Source organism: Pelecanus crispus, chromosome 14 (assembly GCF_030463565.1).
Source record: "Pelecanus crispus isolate bPelCri1 chromosome 14, bPelCri1.pri, whole genome shotgun sequence".
Taxonomy (NCBI): domain Eukaryota; kingdom Metazoa; phylum Chordata; class Aves; order Pelecaniformes; family Pelecanidae; genus Pelecanus; species Pelecanus crispus.
The window spans coordinates 2,118,718-2,139,111 of record NC_134656.1 but is presented as its reverse complement, the minus strand read 5'-3'; the positions used below and the strand labels follow the sequence as shown (position 1 = coordinate 2,139,111).

At 66.2% G+C, this 20,394-nt stretch overlaps 1 protein-coding gene and 1 pseudogene across 1 annotated transcript; one reads left to right on the top strand and one right to left on the bottom strand.

The window, feature by feature from the left end:
- Positions 1-2,565: 2,565 nt before the first annotated feature.
- Positions 2,566-3,960, top strand: LOC142594903 (ammonium transporter Rh type B pseudogene; annotated as a pseudogene).
- Positions 3,961-11,519: 7,559 nt separating this feature from the next.
- Positions 11,520-19,609, bottom strand: C14H20orf204 (chromosome 14 C20orf204 homolog). Its single transcript, XM_075721350.1, is given in 7 exon segments — positions 11,520-11,675; positions 13,360-13,512; positions 13,618-13,680; positions 13,921-14,070; positions 17,629-17,688; positions 17,691-18,001; positions 19,579-19,609. Coding segments are annotated over 7 exon segments (924 nt in total).
- Positions 19,610-20,394: the final 785 nt, after the last annotated feature.

Below are 20,394 nucleotides of genomic sequence, written 5' to 3'. Positions count from 1 at the left end.
CTCTTTGCACCTCGTCTGGTTTGGGAAGCAGGGAGGCTAAACAGGATGGCCTTTTTCCCAAGGGAATGGTGGTACCCAACGGCTTGGCAAAGGAGCGTGGTGGGGGTCGGCCCCGGTTTCCGCGTGCGCCCATGTGCCGGCACGGCTCAGGCCCACGTTGGATGCAGCAGATCCGGGGATGCTGGCGGGAGGGATGCGGGGGGCTGCGGGGGAGCCAGATAAGCATCCCAAATCCCTGAGTGCTGCCAAAGCAAGATTTCCAGGTGGAAGAAGAGCACGTGTCCAAGGACATCCCTCCTTATCTCGCGCCGATGGAGATAAGCAGCAGTGTCACCGCCCGAAACACCCCTGCCCCCGAGCACGGAGCCTGGCAGCCCGGCGCTGCGCTGCCGCCTCCCCGCGTGCCCCCGCACAGCGTCTGCTGACCCGGCAAGTTGAGTCCGGTGAGGGCACCCCAACCTCCCGGCGTCCCCGTGCCTCCGCCCCTTGCCAGAGGCGACGGCCAGATCCAGGAGGGCATTTACACCCCAAACCCTCCCGGCGCGATGCTTGTCCTCTCCAGCAGATCTGGGATGCTCCAGGAGAACACATCTCCTCCAGCATCCCCCTCCTCCTCCTCACAGGAGGCACTTTGCCGTAACTTTGCAATCTTGAAAGCACTCTGCTTTTTGAAAGACCTGCTCAAAAGCTTTTTTTTTCAGCATTTTACTTAGCCTCACCTTAAAAAAGCCCTGAAGCGAAGCGGGAAGGGGAGAAGGGGAGGGCTGAGCCGCTGCGGGGCAGCAGGAGGGGAGCGAGCGTGCAGCACTGAGCGTGCAGCAGCGAGCGTGCCGGTGGCCGGCACGCCATGGTGAGCCCTACCCTTGCTCGCGTGCGGCTCCTTTGCTCGGCCGGGGCCAAAACGCTTCCCCCAGGTCTTTAAGAGCAGCACAGCTCCTCCATTTCAGGAGTGCTGCCCACTACGAGCATCACCCTGGGGTCTTACCTCACCCGCCATCAACCAAAGAGGTTTTACTGCACCAGGCTGTCCCCTTGGCAATGCCTTTGGAGGGCTGGCATGGCATGCGAAGGGTTACGGGTGAGGGGTCAGGGGGCTGAAATCGCTTTTCTTTGCCTTTTTTATACCAGCAAGGGGTGGGGGAGGCTTCGCCTGCGTCCTCTCAGCCCTCGTCCCTGCCGCGGGTGGAGGTGGGAGCCGGCAGCAGCCGCGGGCGGTGGGTTGGGCTGTGCCCCAGGAGCGACGGGAGCATCCTGGCCACCCATCCCACCCCGTCCCCAGCCACCCCGGGGACACCGGAGAGAGCCGTCCGGCACTGCAGGGACCCCAGCCCCACATTTCCTTGGGCGAGGGATCCCCGTGGGAGCATCTGCTGCCGTTAGCAGCACTGGCCGTGTGGCAGGGCCACGTTACAGGCGGACAAAGCATCCCGGTTCCCATCCCGCAAACCCCTGCAGCTCTCACCACCCCTCCGCTGCCGCTGGCCATGGCTCGGGCGCAACGCAACCCCTCCTCAACCCCCAAAGGCGCTGCCTTCAAAGCACCTCCTCCTCCTCCTATACATTGCCCCCATTTCCAGCATCTTTGGGTTGAAAAATAGCCGGGGAGGGTTTGGCAGAGCAGCCTCGCGCAGATTATTCAACAATTGTTTCCCATTTTGCGCCCTTGCCTGCCTCATCCTCCAGTAACAATGACGAAGAGCGGCATGGAGCCAGCGCCCACGGCAGGGGTGTTGAGATCAGGGACAGCACAAAAATATCTTCTCTCTGGAACAAATATTTACCAACCCTTCTGCCTTTTGTTCTTGTGGTTCTCTTTTTTTTTTTTTTTTTTTTCCAGACATTCACTGGCAAAATGTCACACTAAGCAGCAACCCAGAAACTTCGGGGTAGCTGCTTGGCTGCTCCGGGCTTTGTTTTTCTCGCGCGCTAATTGTTAATGAATTTCCAGCCATTCAAGCCAATGCAAACCTGTGAGAAAATGATCTTTTCGGCCCTGATTTCAGAGCTTTATGGCGCTTCGCAAAATCCAGGCAGTTGCGGAGCGAAACGTGCATCATCCCGCAGCGCGGGGTGCTGGCAGTGCCGGAGCCGTCCCTGGGTGGGATGTGGCAGAGCCAGACCGGGAGCTGGCGGAATCTGAGCTCCCAGCATCGCTCCAGGGACTTCAACGGTGCGGTCCCCGCTCCTGGGATGGGGATGGTTTAAATGGGGGTGCGTGCCGTGGTACCCTCATCCCTGGCCAGCTCCTCGCAGGTCGTCCTCCTCCCTGCTCTGCCCCACGGCAGTTTTTTCTCGGTTGCCTTCAAAATCATAACCCCCCCCATGTCCACTTTTTATGGTGGCCAAACAAGAGCACGTGGGTAATTTACGGGCGCTGTGTTTAAAGAAGGGAGGGGGAAAAACCCTCCTCTTCTGGCACATAAACTTGTATCTTCGGTTAAAAATTAACCATGGACGTAAAACCCTGATGTAGGAGCGAGCGGAGCTCATCCCGCAAGAGCTGCCGGGCTGCCGCCCCACGCCCAGTGGTGACACCAGTCACCGTCCCCTCCTGTCCACCCCGGGATGGCCACGCCACCCCCCACCCGCCCCCGCCGCCTCCTGCCCCTCTCCCTGGGGGTCTTCCAGGGCGCCCTGCTCCTCTTCTTCGCCCTCTTCGTCACCTACGACAAGCCCTCGGTGCAGGCAGAGGATGCCAACTGGGTGGCCAACCAGCTCTACGGCATCTTCCCTCTCTTCCAGGACATCCAGGTGATGCTGGTGGTGGGGCTGGGGCTCCTGCTGACGTTCCTGCCCCGCTACGGGCTCAGCGCCGTCACCCACAACTTCCTCCTGCTCAACTTCTCCATGCAATGGGCGCTGGCACTGCAGGGCTTGCTCTATCACTTCCACCACGGCCAGGCTCACCTGGACCTCCACAATGTCCTCACTGCCGAGTTCGCCGCCGTGACGGTGCTCATCTCCGTGGGGGCCGTCCTGGGGAGGACCAGCCCCTGCCAGCTCCTCGTCGTGGCCGCCTGTGAAGTCCCTGTCTACCTCGCCAGTGAGTTGGCCATCGTCACCCATCTGGGCGTCCTGGATGTGGGGGGGACCATCACGGTCCACGTCTTCTCCTGCTATTTCGGCCTCGGCGTGTCCAAGGGTCTGTTTGGGGCGGCGCAGCAGCCGATGCACCCCAAAGAGACCCCAACACCCCGCTCCGACCTCCTGTCGCTCACGGGGACGCTCATCCTCTGGGTTTTCTGGCCCAGCTTTGTGGCTGTCCTCTGCCAACCGGGAGATGCCCAGCATCGTGCCATCCTGAACACCCTCCTGGCCATGAGTGCCAGCGCCGTGACCACCGTGGTAGTGTCCAGCCTGCTGGACAGGGACGGCAAGCTCAGCCCCGGCAACCTGCAGAACGGCAGCCTGGCCGGCGGGGTGGCCATTGGCGCGGTGGCTGACATGGCCATGCCACCGGTGGCTGCTCTTGCCCTGGGCAGCCTCTCGGCCGTGGCGTGCGTCCTTGGCTTCACGTTCCTCACCCCGCTCCTGGCGAGGAAGCTCAAGCTCCAGGATCAGTGCGGCATCCACAACCTCCACGGCTTGCCTGGCATCCTCGGCGCTGTGGCCAGCTCCGTGGCCATCCTGGTGGCACCCAAGGACACCTCCGGGTCCCGCTTCTCCCAGGTGTCCCCTGTTGGGGGCAACGCCAGCGAGGTGGCGGGGGGACAGTGGGGGGACCGCGGGGCGGGCGGGCAGGCGCTGTGCCAGGTGGCCGGGCTGGCGGTGGCCATCAGCTGCTCGCTGCTTGCCGGGCTGCTCGCGGGCACCATACTCCGGCTGCCCTGCCTGGCCCGGCCACCCGAGCGGCTCTGCTTCGACGACTCGCTGTATTTTAAGATCCAGGATCAGGCCGAGAGCCCGGGGCCACACGGCACCGACGAGGAAGGAGCCCTGGCTCTGAAGGAGTTGGTTTAGGCACGGCGAGGGACAGGGCGCTGACACGGGGGTCGTACCTTTCCGCCCCCATCACCTGCGGGGAGCAGCGGGCAGGAGACACTGCCTGCGCCCGCTCCCTGCCCCACGCCCGGCTCTGGCCGCCGAGGATGCTGGCAGGGCCGGGGCAGCACCGCGGTGCCGGTCCCTCCTCTGCCCTCCCATCCTGCGGCTGCGAACCCCCTCGTCTGCCCTGGCTGCTCCCAGGATCCCGTCATCCCCAGCAGCAACTGGAGAAACAACCTGCTCAGGGTGTCTCCCCCGGGATGGCCAATAACCTCCGGCTCACCCGCACGGCCCCGCCGCAGGGCGCCGGCACTGGTGCCGGCTGCTTCGCTCTCAGTGGGCAGCATCACCCGCGGTGCCTGCCCCGACCCTCGGCTCCAGCGCCCACTCAGGACTCCCCTGCCCACGATGGGCAGCACCCGGCCGGGGCTGCCAGCTCGCTGCCGGCTCCAGCCACGGCACGGGGCCAGGGACTCAGCACCCACTGCCTGGAGGGTGGAGCGAGATGAGCTGAGCTGGCTGCAAGCGAGGGATTTTACAGGGGTTTGATAACCTGCGCTGGGCAATCTACTCTCCAGGACAGTTTGCAAAGGGAGGTGCCAGCTCTTTTTACCACCCGTGCAGCGAACGGCGACGAGGACGCAGCCTGAGCACGGCGAGGAGCCTCGGGGAGAGCCAGGACGCAGGAGGCAGCCGCATCCCACAGCACCCACAGCACCCTCATCCCACCCCGAAGCTGGGGCTGGGAAAGCTGCGCCAGCATCCCGGGATGCTGGGGGCCCCCCAAGGAAGAGCAGCGGCCCCATCTCATCCCGCCCCGGGCAGCGAGCCGCTTCCACCCCGCAGAGGACAAAGCCTGCGGTCCATCGCTGGCATGCGGCAAGCTGCGAGTGCGGGGCCGCATCCTGCCCGGCGAGCAAGGGCTGTGATTCACATCCCCCCACCCCCCCAAATCCATGAGTCACCGCTGCCCCTGCGCCGCCACGGATCCTGCTGCTGCAGAGACAATGTCGGCAATGCTCGCGGGCTCCCGAGGGGGTCGAGGCAACCAAACCCCCCCCCCCCCAGCGCCGGCCGCAGGAGCGGGGGGCTCTGGGCGCAGTTGGGGGTCCCCAGCCCCAAGCTGGTGGGAGCAGGGTTGGATCCCCACTGCCCGGCGCAGCCCCAGGCGGAGCCGACACCAAGAGGGAGCGAGGCTGGGGAATTTGCCCTCCAATAATCACAAACAGGCTAGGGAGCCCGGGCGTGTTTGGTTAATTGTTAGAATAAAATATTGCCAAGCTCTGACAAAGGAATCCTGCCCCGCAGCCCGGCGCGGCCGAACAATGGGCCCCGGCGCAGGATGCCGCAGGCCGAGCAGCGGGGCCGGGGGCCACGGCAGCAGGAGGCAACCCGGTCCCCCCCCGACCCCCAGCCGAGCCCCGGCAGCCCCCCGGCTTCTCGGCGGCTTGGCGTGGATGTGCCCCGTGCCGGTGTCGGAGCCGTCGCGCGCCCGCCGGCTGGCAGGGATGGGGAGCGGGGTCTGGCCAGGCCCCTGGCCGCTGCCTGGCTCCCGCTGGGCGTCGAGAGCCGCTGGAGCCAGCGCCCACCTGGGGAGCCGCGATACCATCGGGGCCCATGTTGGCAGCATCCACCCTCAGCGCGAGCTGGCGCTCCCGCTGAGCCTGGCATCCCGTTCCCGCTGGCTTCCCCGCCGTGCTGAGGCCTGCCGGCTCCGACGGCCGGCTCTGGCTCCAGCTCCGGCGGCGGGGAGGAGGGTGCATGGAGCCGGTGGCGCCGGGGGCTGCAGCCACCCCGTCGGGAAGCAGCCACGGAAGGGAATCACGTGCACACGCCCATGCAGGCGCCGGCACGTGCACGCACGGGCGCAGAATCAGACGTGTGCGCCCGTCCACGTACATGCACGCACATGCATGCACGGACGTAGACGTGCCTGCACACACGCATACAAGCATTCGTGCACGCACACGCATGTGCAGCCCCGAGGCTGCAAACCTCTCGCTGGCGGTGGAGCAGGGCAGAGCCGCTTTCCGGCGTCACCGGGCCATTCCCAGCGAGGACGCAGCCTCCGGCCGAGCAGCCCACGGCACCCAGCGGCGATGGAGGTGCCGGGAGGGAAAGCACCCGGATCTGGGCCTGGGCGCACCCCGCCTCTCGGCTGGCATCTCCTGGCACAGGCAGCCCGGCATTCCGTGGCACAATCTGGTCGGCAGATGCCTCCAAAACCAGCAACGGGCCCAGGAAAACAGCGGGGAGGGGTGGGGATCAGCACTTTCCCGCTGCCCGCAGGGGCTCAGGCACCCGGCATCCCGCAGCTGGGGGTGCCAGGACCCACCTGGGCCGTGGCACGGCTCCGTGCGGCCCCGCTCCCGGCCGTCCCCATCCCCCAGGACCCGCCGTCCTCCAGCTGGAGCCGGGCAGCGATGCCGCTGGGCGTGCCGCCCCGCGCCCGGCTCTCCCCGCTCCTCCAAACCAGCCGCTCTCCAAAGGATGGAGCAGTAAAATATTCAGCAGAGCCCCTAGCGTTTATCACACCGTAAATCTGGGCTTTCAACAACTTTACGATGCTGCAGGGAGATGGGAGAGAACAAAACGCTGCTCTGCTTCGTCACACACCGCCCGCGTGTGCCAGTGCCCCCAGCGCTGGGGCTGCCAGGGGATGGGCCCCCAGCCCCGCTTGCGAGGGGGGTGAGGACCGAAGCAGGGGGTGAGGCCCCCCTGGACCCCAGCCAGGGGGGCTGCTGGCACCCCAGGATGGTGACGGCTCCGCTCCAGTCCAGGGGCAGCCGTGTTTCGGTGCGACGGCGATGCTGCAAAGGGGCGAAACGTGCCTGCGGCATCGGCTCTGCGGAAATACGGCAGTCACTGTCCCCCGGGCATGGTCCCTGGGCATGGTCCCCTGCCACGGTCCCCGGGCACGGTCCCGGGCACGGTCCCTTGGCCATGGCCCCTGGGCACGGTCCCGGGCACGGTACCCCTGCACGGTGCCCTGGCACGCTGGGGTCTGCTGCTGCCTCCGAGCTCAGCCTGCAGCGGGGTTGGGATGCAGCACACTGGTCCTGGCAAGGAGTACCGGTCCCCATCCCTGTCCTCATCCCCATCCCCATCCCCAATCCCGCAGCTCCAGCAGCACTCGCCACCGAACCCCATCTCCCGGCAGGCCGCTGCCGTGATTGCAAAACAAGCAGCGAGGGGAGGAAGCTGTGATTGCGCTGTTTGCGCGGCGCTCGGATGCATCTGGTGAGGCGATCAGCCGGCGGCACATGGCACGGTGCGGGGGCGAGGGCATGGCCGGCGAGTCCCCCAGCCCGCGCGTCTCCTCGTGCTCTAACACGTCCTGCCCCGTGGCGTGCCCGTGGCACCCCCGCACCCGCCTCGCCCGCCCGGACCGCGGGCGCTGACCGGCGGCCAAGAGGCTGGCACGGCACGGGGGGGATCGCGGCGGCGGCAGCGGCTGCTGGAGCCACATCAGAGCGGCCCCCCCGGAGCAGCCGGGAGCATGCGGTGCTGCCCTCGAAGGAAATGCGCTCACTCCCATGTGCTGCACACTTGGGTTCGCCTCGCTGCTATTTTTATTTAACTTTTCAGGGCCTGTTTCCTTTTTCCGGCTGTTTTTGCTGTGATTCCACCATCGCTTCGACCTCGCTTTTCCCCTCCCTCCCTTTAGCCTCTTCCTTCACTCTTTCCTTCCTTTCCATGCACTCATTCCTGCCGCCGCACCGGGATCCCTCTACCCCCACCCAGCAGCCGGTGCCCGCGGCGAGCTCGCGGCGAGCGTGCCAGCGCCTGTAAGCCCCGGCGAACGCCGGTGCTCACCTCCCACCGCCACTCAGATGCCGAACCGGCAGCACCGGGCACAACCCCCTTCATCCCTGCCTTGCCGAAGCAGCCGGGGCGAGATGCCGGAGGCTGCGCAGGCAGCACGCGGTGATTTCCCGGTTCGGCGGCAGCAGCAGCTGCTGCCTGTGAGGGAAGGGGTAACGCAACGGGGCCGGTTATTGCTCTGTTTTATCTGGGAAGGTGCTGACGGATCGGTGGAGAAGGCGGGGGACTTTGCTCCAGCCTTGACGCAGAAAAAGGCAGTGAGTCACCCGGTCCCAAGCCACCGTCCCGTTCGCACCGGTGCACAAGCCACCGGGTCCCACCGGGGCGTTGTGGTCGTCCCGGCACGGCCGGGACGACCACAACGCCCCGGTGGGACCCCCAGCCTGATCCACAGGGAAGCCAAGCATCAACAGGGCTATTTTGGGATGCTGGTGGGATGGGGTTGTTATATTTGGGGGTGGTGGTTGGGCTGACGGGGAGAATAAGAAAGCAAACTCGAATCCAAACCAATGCAAACCCCCCGCGGAGGCAGCAGAAAGGGCGGCAGAGTTCAAGCCCGGTTCCCCCTCCCTGGGCACCCCGAGGAAGAGGATGGAGCTGGGAGGAAGGAGCTTCAGGCATGGTGGGGCTGGCTGGGGAGGAGCGTGGCATCAGCGGCAGCCCGGTGCAGCTCCGGGAGGCATCCGGCATTGGGATGTGCCGAACCGCGGCTCCCCGGATGGGCCCCGCCGCCGGCGCCAGCCTGCCCCGTGCCACGCAGACGGCGTCTCCCGGGGCCCACGGGCCTGATCCTGCTCAACACCCCTGGGCCCCGGTGGGACCCCACAAGAGCAGCGATCCCCAGGCTGCGTCCCCCCCGCTCCCACCCCCAAACCAGCGCCCCTTTCCTGCCCCGCCAAACCGAGGGGCACATCCTGCACCCTGCTAAACCCCCGGGGGGGGGCTCTCCCACCCCCCCCCCAAGGGGTCACAGAGGCAGGGGGGTGGGCGAGGACCCCCGAGCATCCCCTGCCCTCCCCTCCCTGCACCCCGCCCCAGCCGGCTGCTTGATCCCCTGCAGAAATCCCGGGGGAAAGGTGCCCCCCATCCTCGCCGAGGCTCAGGGGTGGGGGTCCCACTCGTGGGCAGCACCCACTGCCTCCCCCTGAGCCTGGTGGGGATGGGGCCAGGGGCTGCTGGCGTGGCCGTGGTCCAGGCGGGAGCCGTGGTCCAGGTGGGATCCGTGGCCGTGGTCCAGGCGGGAGCCGTGGTCCAGGTGGGATCCGTGGCCGTGGTCCAGGCGGGAGCCGTGGTCCAGGTGGGATCTGTGGCCGTGGTCCAGGTGGGAGCCGTGGTCCAGGTGGGATCTGTGGCCGTGGTCCAGGCGGGAGCCATGGTCCAGGTGGGATCCGTGGCCGTGGTCCAGGCGGCCGCATGGCCCGGGCCGTGGGGGCACACGGCCGTGGGCAGCCGTCCGGCTCCGCTCGGCGCGCACAGCCCACTGCTGCCATCTCGTGTCCTCCGCAGCCCTCCCCACAGCCACGCAGCCCGGCCTGGCCCCGCTCACGGCCGTGGCAGAGGCCTCTGGGGTGCAGAGGGGCTGGGGAAACTGAGGCAGGGGCGCACGGCGAGCCCTCCCTCCCCGGCCGCTGCTCCAGCCCTGCCCGCGGCTCGGGGACGGGGAATGGCCTCCCAGCAAAGCAGCTCCTGCAGCAGAGCCCCGTCCTCCGCCGCCCATGCACCAGCGTAAGTGTGCAGGATGGGGCCCCGTGGGCCAGGGACGCCGGCATGGCGCGCAGAGAGAGGATGCCACGGTGCCCGCTGCCGCTGCCCGCTCCTTCCCGGGCTTGCACGGCACCTATGTCGTGCCCGGATGCCCGGACCCTGCACCCATGCCCAGACCCTGCACCATGCCCGGACCCTGCACCCGTGCCCAGACCCTGCAACCGTGCCTGGACCCTGCACCCGTGCCCGGACCCTGCAACCGTGCCCGGACCCTGCAACCGTGCCCGGACCCTGCGCCATGCCCAGACCCCGCACCCATGCCCGGACCCCGCACCCGTGCCCGGACCCTGCACCCGCGCCCGGACCCTGCAACCATGCCCAGACCCTGCGCCGTGCCCAGACCCTGCACCCATGCCCGGACCCTGCAACCGTGCCCAGACCCTGCGCCGTGCCCAGACCCTGCACCCGTGCCCAGACCCTGCACCCGTGCCCAGACCCTGCACCCGTGCCCAGACCCTGCAACCGTGCCCAGACCCTGCACCCATGCCCGGACCCTGCACCATGCCCGGACCCTGCAACCGTGCCCGGACCCTGCAACCGTGCCCGGACCCTGCACCCGTGCCTGGACCCTGCAACCGTGCCCAGACCCTGCAACCGTGCCCAGACCCTGCAACCGTGCCCGGACCCTGCGCCATGCCCAGACCCCGCACCCGTGCCCGGACCCCGCACCCGTGCCCGGACCCTGCAACCGTGCCCGGACCCTGCACCCATGCCCGGACCCTGCAACCATGCCCAGACCCTGCGCCGTGCCCAGACCCTGCAACCGTGCCCAGACCCTGCACCCATGCCCAGACCCTGCAACCGTGCCCAGACCCTGCACCCGTGCCCAGACCCTGCAACCGTGCCCAGACCCTGCACCCATGCCCGGACCCTGCACCCATGCCCGGACCCTGCACCCATGCCCGGACCCTGCAACCGTGCCCGGACCCTGCAACCATGCCCGGACCCTGCAACCATGCCCGGACCCTGCAACCGTGCCCGGACCCTGCGCTGTGCCCGGACCCTGCGCCGTGCCCAGACCCTGTGCCGTGCCCAGACCCTGCGCCGTGCCAGCCCCATCCACAGCACAAGAGCCCCTGGGTCACCAGATAAAGCACCCAAGGGGCTTCCAGGGAAGGAGAGGTTTTATTTCTGGCTTCCCAGAGACTGTTTGCCACCCAACAGGGGAGCGGGGACGCCGGCCGGGGCACTGGCAGAGCGCGATGATGAGGGAGGATGCTCCTCATCTCACCAAACCCCACGTCCCGCCAGGCTCACCTTGCCGGGGGGTGCCGGGGCACCCGCACTGCCGGGCAGCCGGGTCCCTCCATGGGTGCTGCCCATCCCCGAGGCCGAGCCTTGGTCTCAAGCCCCCACAGCTGCCTGGGGTTTCGCTGTTTATCGGCGGGCACCAGCGCTCCCCAGGCTTCCCCGGGCGCCCAGCGATGCACCCAGGTTTCCCCGTCCACCACAGGTGCCCGGCTGCTCAGCATGTCCCAGCAGCACCCTAGGGACGCGTGTCCCTCTCCGCAGCCTCACAGCCTTGCAGATGTGCAGCTCCCGCTGCCAGCAGAGCCCTCCGAGCCGTGGTCCCTCCTGTCGTCTTTCTGCCCCGAAAAGCAACCGTTGTCCCCAAGAAAGCAGCAGGTGATGCAGGGCCGGGAGCATCGCAGAAATCCAGCGCCGCGCCTCCTTTTTTCAGCTCTTCCCCTTCTTCTCCCCCACATTTCTGGTGGTCCGGCTTCCTGCCGCAGCCATCCCACGGCAAACCAACCTGCCAGCCCCCGCTACGTGCGAGGGGCCCGTCCCCGGGTACCGCTTGAAACCGGAGGATGAATTCAATTGGGGCACCTGACGGTAGCAACTCCGCTGCCTTCGGGGTTGAATTTGCCCCAGGTTTCCAAACAAGACGCCGGCAGCCACGGTGCGGGAGCAGCGCGTCCCTCCAGCACGTGGCGAGGGCGTCCCTAGGAGTCCCGCGGGGCGCGGCGGGGTGCGTGCAGGGCGTAGAGCTTCTCCCAGCAGGTCGCCAGCCTCTCCGCCTTCCTCCTGATCTCCCGCAGCTGCTTCCTCCTGTGGCCGGGTCCCCAGCGCCGGGGCTGTGCCGGGATGCGCGGCGGGCTCTGCGGTCAGCATGCCGAGGGAGCAGAAACACTCCCCATCACCACCACGCAGGCGTTAGTCAGGGGGACAAAAGCCACCGCCCCAGCACCGAGGACGCGCCTGGGACATCACCCCCCACGCCTACGAGGTGTGCGCGGGCACAGCTGCAGGTCAGGGTGGCCAAACCACCCGTGGCCGCAGCGAGGACGTGCTCTCGGGTCCCCGGAGCTGGCCGTCCCCCCCCCCCCCGAGCTGGCAGCACACACCCCACGGCACATCCACGCCAGGACAGACGGCCAGGTTGGGTCTGCGGGCAGCTTTCCAGACCAGCGGCACCTCCGCCCCACACCAGCAGACCCCCCGGCAGGGTGAGCCCCAGCCGATTTCCCCGGCGATGGCGGGGAGGGTGACCCCAGCACCGTGCCAGAGCCAGGCAGAGCCTGGCTTCGCTGCCCGGGGGTTTCCCCGCTCGTTAATGAGTTGCTGGTGGCTGCCATCGGAGATCCTCCCGGCCGGGGTTTCCCCAGCAGAGCCCCGGGGATGCCGGGGGAGCCGAGACCAGCTCTATGGGGAGAAATCCCAGTTCCTGCCTACAAGCACCCGGGCGCAAGAGCGGGACTGGGTGTGCCCACCCACTGGGCAAGCATCCCACCGGGACGAAGCTCTGTGTTCCCACCAGCCGCGGCATGGCGGCACGGGCAGACAAACCCACTTGGGAGCTGCTGGTAAAAACCCAGCAGCCTGTCCCACACTGCCGCAGCCGAACTTCCTTCCTCGGCAAGCTTAAAGCTCACCAGGACGTGCCACCAGCATCCCCCAGTCTCAAACCCAGCATGAACCTTCACCAACCCCAGCATGGACCTTCACCAACCCCAGCATGGACCTTCACCAACCCCAGCTCGGACCTTCACCAACCCCAGCTCGGACCTTCACCAACCCAGCATGGACCTTCACAAACCCCAGCACGGACCTTCACCAACCCAGCATGGACCTTCACAACCCCAGCACGGACCTTCACAACCCCAGCACGGACCTTCACCAACCCAGCATGGACCTTCACAACCCCAGCACGGACCTTCACAAACCCCAGCATGGACCTTCACAACCCCAGCTCGGACCTTTACAACCCCAGCATGGACCTTCACAACCCCAGCTTGGACCTTCACCAACCCAGCATGGACCTTCACCAACCCCAGCTCGGACCTTCACCAACCCAGCATGGACCTTCACAACCCCAGCTCGGACCTTCATCAACCCCAGCTCGGACCTTCACCAACCCCAGCTCGGACCTTCACAACCCCAGCATGGACCTTCACAACCCCAGCTCGGACCTTCACCAACCCCAGCTCGGACCTTCACAACCCCAGCATGGACCTTCACAACCCCAGCATGGACCTTCACAACCCCAGCTCGGACCTTCACCAACCCCAGCATGGACCTTCACCAACCCAGCATGGACCTTCACCAACCCAGCATGGACCTTCACCAACCCCAGCTCGGACCTTCACTAACCCAGCATGGACCTTCACAACCCCAGCTCGGACCTTCACAACCCCAGCTCGGACCTTCACCAACCCCAGCTCGGACCTTCACCCCCCAGGATGCACAGCCAGGAGAGCACACAACAGGGCAGGCTCTGCCTGCAGCCCATGTGCTGCGGAACTGGGAGCCACTGGGGTGACTGGGAAGGGGCAGGGTTCCCACCTTGCTGATTTTCTTGCAGTTTTCCCTGAGCACGAAGTCAGTGTTTCTGGCCACCTTCCGCACCGCCAGCTCCTCGGGGCTGCGCAGGGTGCCGGCCGCCACCTCCCGCAGGGACATGCTGATGTTGTAGATGGAGAGCAGGATCTTCTGGTCCTGGAGAGGAGAGAAGCAGGCGGCCCCGGGCGGGGAGGGGGGCTCGACGGCTCCCTGGGGGCTCAGCCCACACGATGCCCCAGCCCTGGGTCCCTTGGTGCTCACCTTGTCTGAACGACAAGCTGGCCCGGCCCTTCCGCTCCTGTCCTCTGACCCACTCAGGTTTTTCTGGATAAATAAAGCAAGGAGATCAGGCACTCCGAAGCATCCATGCCTCCCACGCGGAGCAGGAATCCCCCATTTAAACGCAGCGCTCCCCCCAGAAACGCCAGCAAAGTGGCCAACCCCATTCTAAGCTTTCCAGGTTCATCCCTTCCCACCCGCATCCCGTAGCGGGGCTGCATCCAGCTTGGCAGCATGCCCCGGAGCAGGGAGCTGGGGCCCCGGGCAGACTGCCCCGCCGCTCACCAGGTTCTGGATCTCGTGGAAGATGACGGCGCGGTACTGCCGGAGGATTTTGGCGATGCTGCACCTCTTCCCTCTGCTCAGCACAGCGACGAGCAGGAGGAGCAGAACAGCGCAGGAGAGCGCCCGCGGGAGAATCTGCGTGGGGAAGTGCTCGGTGTCAGCCAGGAAGGAAGCCGGGGATGCAGGGATGCTGCTCCCGCCTCTGCAGATGCAGCGTGTGTAGGAGGGAAAGCACCTGCCTCCTCTCCCGGAGGACATCCCCCCAGCCTGACCGCATCGTCTTGGAGCAAAGCCCTTGAGAAACTGCTCCGGCTTCATCCCAGTCCAGGCAGTGCTGCCCGCAGCACCCACCGCGCTCTCTCCGGTGCTAGCAGCCGGGTACCGGGCGCAGAGGTGTGGCAGGGATGGCTGTAGCCTGTAGGATCTGTCCCCAAGCTCTCTGCCCCAACAGGGTCCCCAGTACCTCCCCAGCTGGTGGCATTTCAAGCCCAGACCCTCAACCACCGAAAATCAAGGGGAGCACAAAGGGACGTGCCCTGCTTTTTGGAGAGGAGGCAGGGAGCCGCCTGGTTCCCTGCCAGCAAACCTCCACGCCTTGACGCCAACGGTTTCAGGCACCCTCGGAAGGGATGCTCTCGGCACCCCTGCAAACCCCGCAGCACGGACGCAGTTATTCAGCATTTTTTGCAGCTCCCACGCAGCCCGGACTCGTCCCAAGGCTCGGGTGCCCTCATGCAAGAGCCAGATCGAAGCAGCACAAGCGCCTGCTCTCGCCAGCGCGTCCCGGCTGCCTCCCAGCTCCAAGCCTTCCCGGCAGCCCCGAGCCGGCCCCGGCAGAGAGGGGAAACCCAAGCGCTGACATCTGAGCTGGCGGGGAAGCACAGGGAGGGGGAGGCCGGACCCTCCGAGGGATGAGTGCCAGGGCCTTGAAGAAAAGCCAGCGCAACCTCAGGTGACCGGGACTGGGGATATTTGAGCAGTCCCACAGCAGCGGGGCGAGGATGGAAAGCACGGCATCTGCCAGGAAAGGAGCCCGACGCGTCCCCGCGTTGCTGAGAGATGGCCCAGCGCTGCGGCCCCATCCTGGCAGCGGGGCATTTCCATCATCTGCCGTTTGCGGGCAAAAGCCCTCAAAAACTCCCCCCCATCTCCCCCTCTCCGGGCATCAGGTCCGGGCAGGCAGAAAGCAGCTCAGCTTCTTCCAAACGCGCAAGCCCTGCGCTGCGGCCAAAGCACGCAGGGGAGAAGGGGCCGGCAGCTCTGCCTGCTGCCAGCACCCGCCCGCCCCGGGCCCCAGCTCGCATCTCGGCGGGTTCGCTGCCGTCCCAGCCACGCCGGCCTCTCGGGCTTGGCCTTTTGCTCGGAGAAGCCAGAAGAAAGAAGTTCCCTTGCTGAAGCGGGAGCCCAGGTAGACGCCATCCATCCTGCCCGTCGGTGGGAACCTGGAGGGTTTGTAAAACCTGCATCCGCTCCGTGCTCCCCGCTCCGTAAAGGGCTGCTCCCGGCTCCAAAAGGGCGAGGAAGACTGCCCACCCTCCCGCTCCCACAGCTCAGCAGGGGCGACGGCAGCTTAACACCAGGCGAAGCCCAAGCGCGCCGCAAGTCTGGGAGCCCACGGACGCAGGCGTCACCTCGCAGCAGAAGCGCACGCGAGGAGACGAGCAGATCCACACGCAACCGCCACGAATCCCGCTGGGCTCTTCAGCTTCCTTAATCACCACGCGCCTTCCGTGCCGGGGAGAGCCTCCCCGCGCCGCTGGCTTTGCTCTCTGCAGAGCCACAGAGAGCTCTCGCCCCAGAGGCGATTCAGCGGAGAGCCGAGGGTACAGTCCTGCAGGACGCCAAAGGAGAGCGCTGCTTCCATGAGGACACCCTGTCCAAAGTCTAAGGGTTGCTCTCAGGAAGCCTCTGCCGCCAAGAAGACAAGGCCATGCGATTTTACCATTAAACTGGGAATGACTTCCCTGAAGTGGCTTATTAAACAACTGGGACCAAATTCCAGGAGAAAGCACACCACTTAGAGCATTTCCAGGCAGCCGAGCCTGGCACCAGCCTCTCAGCCCTCAGCACGGGAGGAAGCGCAGCCTGCAGTTAAAAAAGCTCGGCGAGCAGCCGGGGCAGGAGCTCGGGGGGTGCCGTAGGTGCTTCCCACCACCCCCACAGAGAGCAGGGAAGCAGCGGTGACAAGAGAGGGGTGCAGGGGAGAGACGAAACCGGCAAACCCCCCATCCTGGCCATCGCTTCCCACCCTTCGGGATGAAGGAAGAGGAGCTCAGCGGCCGGTTTGCAGTTATTCCTTCTCCCCTCGTTGCCATCCCCGCAGCGGCAAGCTGCGGGCGGGCAGGACAGCGCTGGGATTAGGCGCATCCCTTCCCATGGGAGGGCTGGCAGGGAAGGGGCAGCCCGGGGAGCGCGGGTGCAGGACGCTCGCAGCCTGGCAGGGGAAGCTAATCTCTTCCTCGGCTCTAATCCTCCAGCAAACACGAGGAGATAAGGGAAATCACCATGATTGATAGAGCGGCTCCCGCTGGCACTCCTGCCAGCTCCAGGCAGCGAGGGGCAACGCCTGCTGCCTGCCCAGAGCCCCGCTGGGATGGGGGACCCCGTCCCCGACCCCCTCCTGTCCAAAGGGACCCTGCCACCACCCAGAGCCCCAGCACCCCCGGCTGGAGATGGACCCTCCGGTGGGTCCCAGCCCCATCCTGGCCAGATCCCAGCCCCATTGCGGATGGGTCCCAGCCCCATCCTGGCCAGATCCCAGCCCCATTGCGGATGGCTCCCAGCCCCATTGCAGATGGGTCCCAGCCGCATCCCACCCGGCTCCCAGCCCCATTGCGGATGGGTCCCAGCCCCACTGCGGATCGGTCCCAGCCCCATCCCACCCGGCTCCCAGCCCCATTGCAGATGGCTCCCAGCCCCATGCTGGCCAGATCCCAGCCCCATTGCAGATCGGTCCCAGCCCCATCCTGGCCAGATCCCAGCCCCATTGCAGATCGGTCCCAGCCCCATCCCACCCGGCTCCCAGCCCCATGCTGGCCAGATCCCAGCCCCATTGCAGATGGGTCCCAGCCCCATCCCACCCGGCTCCCAGCCCCATTGCAGATGGCTCCCAGCCCCATCCCACCCGGCTCCCAGCCCCATCCTGGCCAGATCCCAGCCCCATTGCAGATGGGTCCCAGCCCCATGCTGGCCAGATCCCAGCCCCATTGCAGATGGGTCCCAGCCCCATCCCACCTGGCTCCCAGCCCCATTGTGGATGGGTCCCAGCCCCATCCTGGCCACGGGCAGCCTGGTCCCTCTGGACCAGCCCTCCCAGCCGGACCAGAGCCCCTTCCCCACTGGCTCCATCCCACCGCGACCCTCCCAGCTGGATCCAAGCCCCATCCTGACAGACCCCAGCCCCGTTCCCACAGATCCAAGCCCTTTCCTGGCCGGACCAACCCCATCCCCACCAGTCCGAGTCCCCTTCCCGACCCCTCTCCCGCTCGCTCCAAGCCCCATCCCAGCAGAACCGGCCGCGTCCCGAGGGGTCCCGAGCCCCATCCCGGCCACCGCGGGTCCCACCCGGGCCGAGCCCACCCCGTCCCGGCGCGGCGGGGGTGCGGGCAGGGGGTGCGGGCAGGGGGTGCAGCGGGCCACCCCCACCCGCGACCCCCGGCCGGGGAAGGGGCAGCGGCCCCGGCGCACTCACCATGGGGCCCCGCGGGCGCTGCGGGGGCCGCCGGCGCGGAGCCTGCGGCGGCTCCCGGGGACCCCGGCCCGGCCCGGCCCCTTCGCCGCGTCCCGCTCCGCCGGGGCCCGCGGTTTGAACTTGGCTCCACGGTGGGAGGGGACGGGCCCGGCCGCCGCGGGGGGGGACGGGACACGGCGGCCACACCGCCGCCGGCCCAGCCCCGGCCCCGGCCCCCCCGGGCACCGGCTGCTCCCCCCGGGCACCGGCTGCTCCCCCCGGGCACCGGCCCCCCCCGGGCACCGGCTGCTCCCCCCGGGCACCGGCTGAGGCCGGGGAAGGGAAGGCGGCGGCGAAGGCAGGGAGAGGGGGTCGGGGGGTCACGCCGGGGGCTGCGGGGGACCGGTCCCGCTAAGGGGGAACAGGTCCCGGCAAAGGGGGAACCGGACCCGGCTAAGGTGGACAGGTCCTGGCTAAGGGGGGACCGGTCCGGCTGTGGGGGACAGGTCCGGGCTAAGGGGGGACCCGTCCGAGCTAAGGGGGAACCAGTCCTGGTTAAGGGGGGACCAGTCCCACTAAGCAGGACAGGTCCTGGCTAAGGGGGAACTGGTCCGGCTGTGGGGGACAGGTCCTGGCTAGGGGGGGAACCGGTCTGGGCTAAGGGGGGACCCGTCCAGCTGTGGGGGACAGGTCCTGGCTAGGGGGGGACCAGTCCTGGCTAAGGGGGGACCGGTCCCGGCTAGGGGGGGAACCGGTCCCGGCTAAGGGGGGGAACCGGTCCCGGCTAAGGGGGGGAACCGGTCCCGGCTAAGGGGGAAGTGGTCCGGCTGTGGGGGAGCGGTCCCGGCTAAGAGGGGACCCGTCCGGGCTCTCGGTGAGCGGTGGTGGCCAAAGCGTCAGGGTAGGAGAGGCTCCCTCAGCCCCAAAAGGCCCAAAGGGGCCAAGCAGAGACAGCACCCCACGGTCTCACCCACCCGGGGATCCGAAGCGCGGCGGGGCCCGAGGCCGGAGCGCGGCAGGCGGAGGTAGAGCCGGGCCGGGGCCGTGTTTCGTGCTGCAAAGGTGTGCCAGAGCCCAGGAACGCCGAGCACCCCGGTTTCGGTTTCTGTTGGCGTTGATCCGTAGGGGTCTGGCTTCGCTGACCCCGCTCAGCGCTCACAACCGCGTGCCACGTACAAGCGACTGTCCAGCGCCAGACCCCGAAAACACCTCCCCGCATGGGGGTCCCGTGCCCCCCGCGTGCTTCCTCGCCGAGCTTTCAGCAAGGCACATCAACAGAAGACCGCCCGCACTCAAGTTTCGGTTGCTTTTGTACAAGATGCAATAAAAAAAAACAAAACAACTGACAGCAACAAGGCTCCGCTGAAGAGTGGAACGTGTGCATTTTAGCAAGAGATAAAGCAAATGGTTGAATAATCCAGCTCTTAGCTTGGCAAGAACGTTCCTCCACGCAAAGTGGGAACCACAGCATACGCGACAACGTGCCGCTGACGACAGGGCCCATATAACTTGTTTATTGAGCTCCATATATAGTTAAAATCTGTAGGTGCCGTAATCCATTTAAAAAAAACACAAAGACTTCTACAAACAGTAAAAGGCTCTAAGATTGATGATCCCTTTCATCTAAAAAAAAAAAAACAAACACCAAACCCAAACCCCAGCAAGCCAAGGAACACACCCCCCGGGCGGGGGAAAGGGAAGCTGCGGATGCAAAGAGCGGGCGGCAAAAGGAGCTGGGTGCTGCGAGGACGCGGGCAGCGCCCAGCGAGGGTCCCCTCGCCCGCGTCTCCGTGCGCGGCGCTGGGAAACGATCTCTCCTCTCGCCACCCACGTGGAGCAACTCCCCAGCAAGTCCTTCCCGTGTGTTTTCTCGGTCCCGGGCTCTCCGGTAGCCTTTCCCAACAAATCCTTGAGGGACGTGGTGCTACCACCCGAGCAAGGGGCAGGGGAAGCGCACGGATCCCGATCCGCGGGCACACACACAGTACCCGGCTCGATGGAGACGTTCCAAACGCTCATTACGGAGTCTCTCCGGCGAGAACAGCCACGCCGCTGCGCTCCCGACCGTCCTTCCCCATCTCAACGCCACAGCCGCCAAACGGGGCAGGGGGATTTACGTACCTTCCCGAGCACATCGCCAGAAGTGCCGCAGCCACCGAAATGCCGCGTTCCCTTCCCAGAGATGCGGGGTGCAATCCCCACGCCCGAGCACTTACGCAGATCACATTATGGAGGAAGAGTAAACGCCGCGTGAGAAGCACAAGGGGCTGAAGGACAGCACGCGTTGAAAGCTGGTTTTTAACTTTTTTTTTTTTTTTTCCTCCTGCAGTTTCTGACTCAGTCTTGGAATCCTTGTCTGGCCACGTTCCCGCCCCACACGTCTACCCTCTCCTTTCCACAAGAGCGATGTCTCCGTTCTCCTTCCCAAACTCCCCTCCCTTCCCCTTTGCGGAAGCCCACGTACAGGAAGGATGCCAGCGATGGCACAAAATCCCTGAGCAAGAGTCTCTCAACTCCCAACGCCTCTCACTCACCTTTGGGAAACTACAATTCCACGGGATATCCGTGCTCTACACCCCTCCTTACCAAAAATGCAGCTTCACACTCTTTCACCAGCTATTCAAGAGAAAGCACGAGAGTTTCCATTATAAACCCGAAAAAAACAAGGTTTTCGCTTCAAGACCAACCGTTTCTACTTCAGTGTTAAAAGACGGGCTTCTCATCCTTTTTGGCAAAAGGCTGTAGCACAACTTGGTGTAACCACCGCTGGCAGATACGTTCCCAGAGTGCTGGGAGCCTGATAA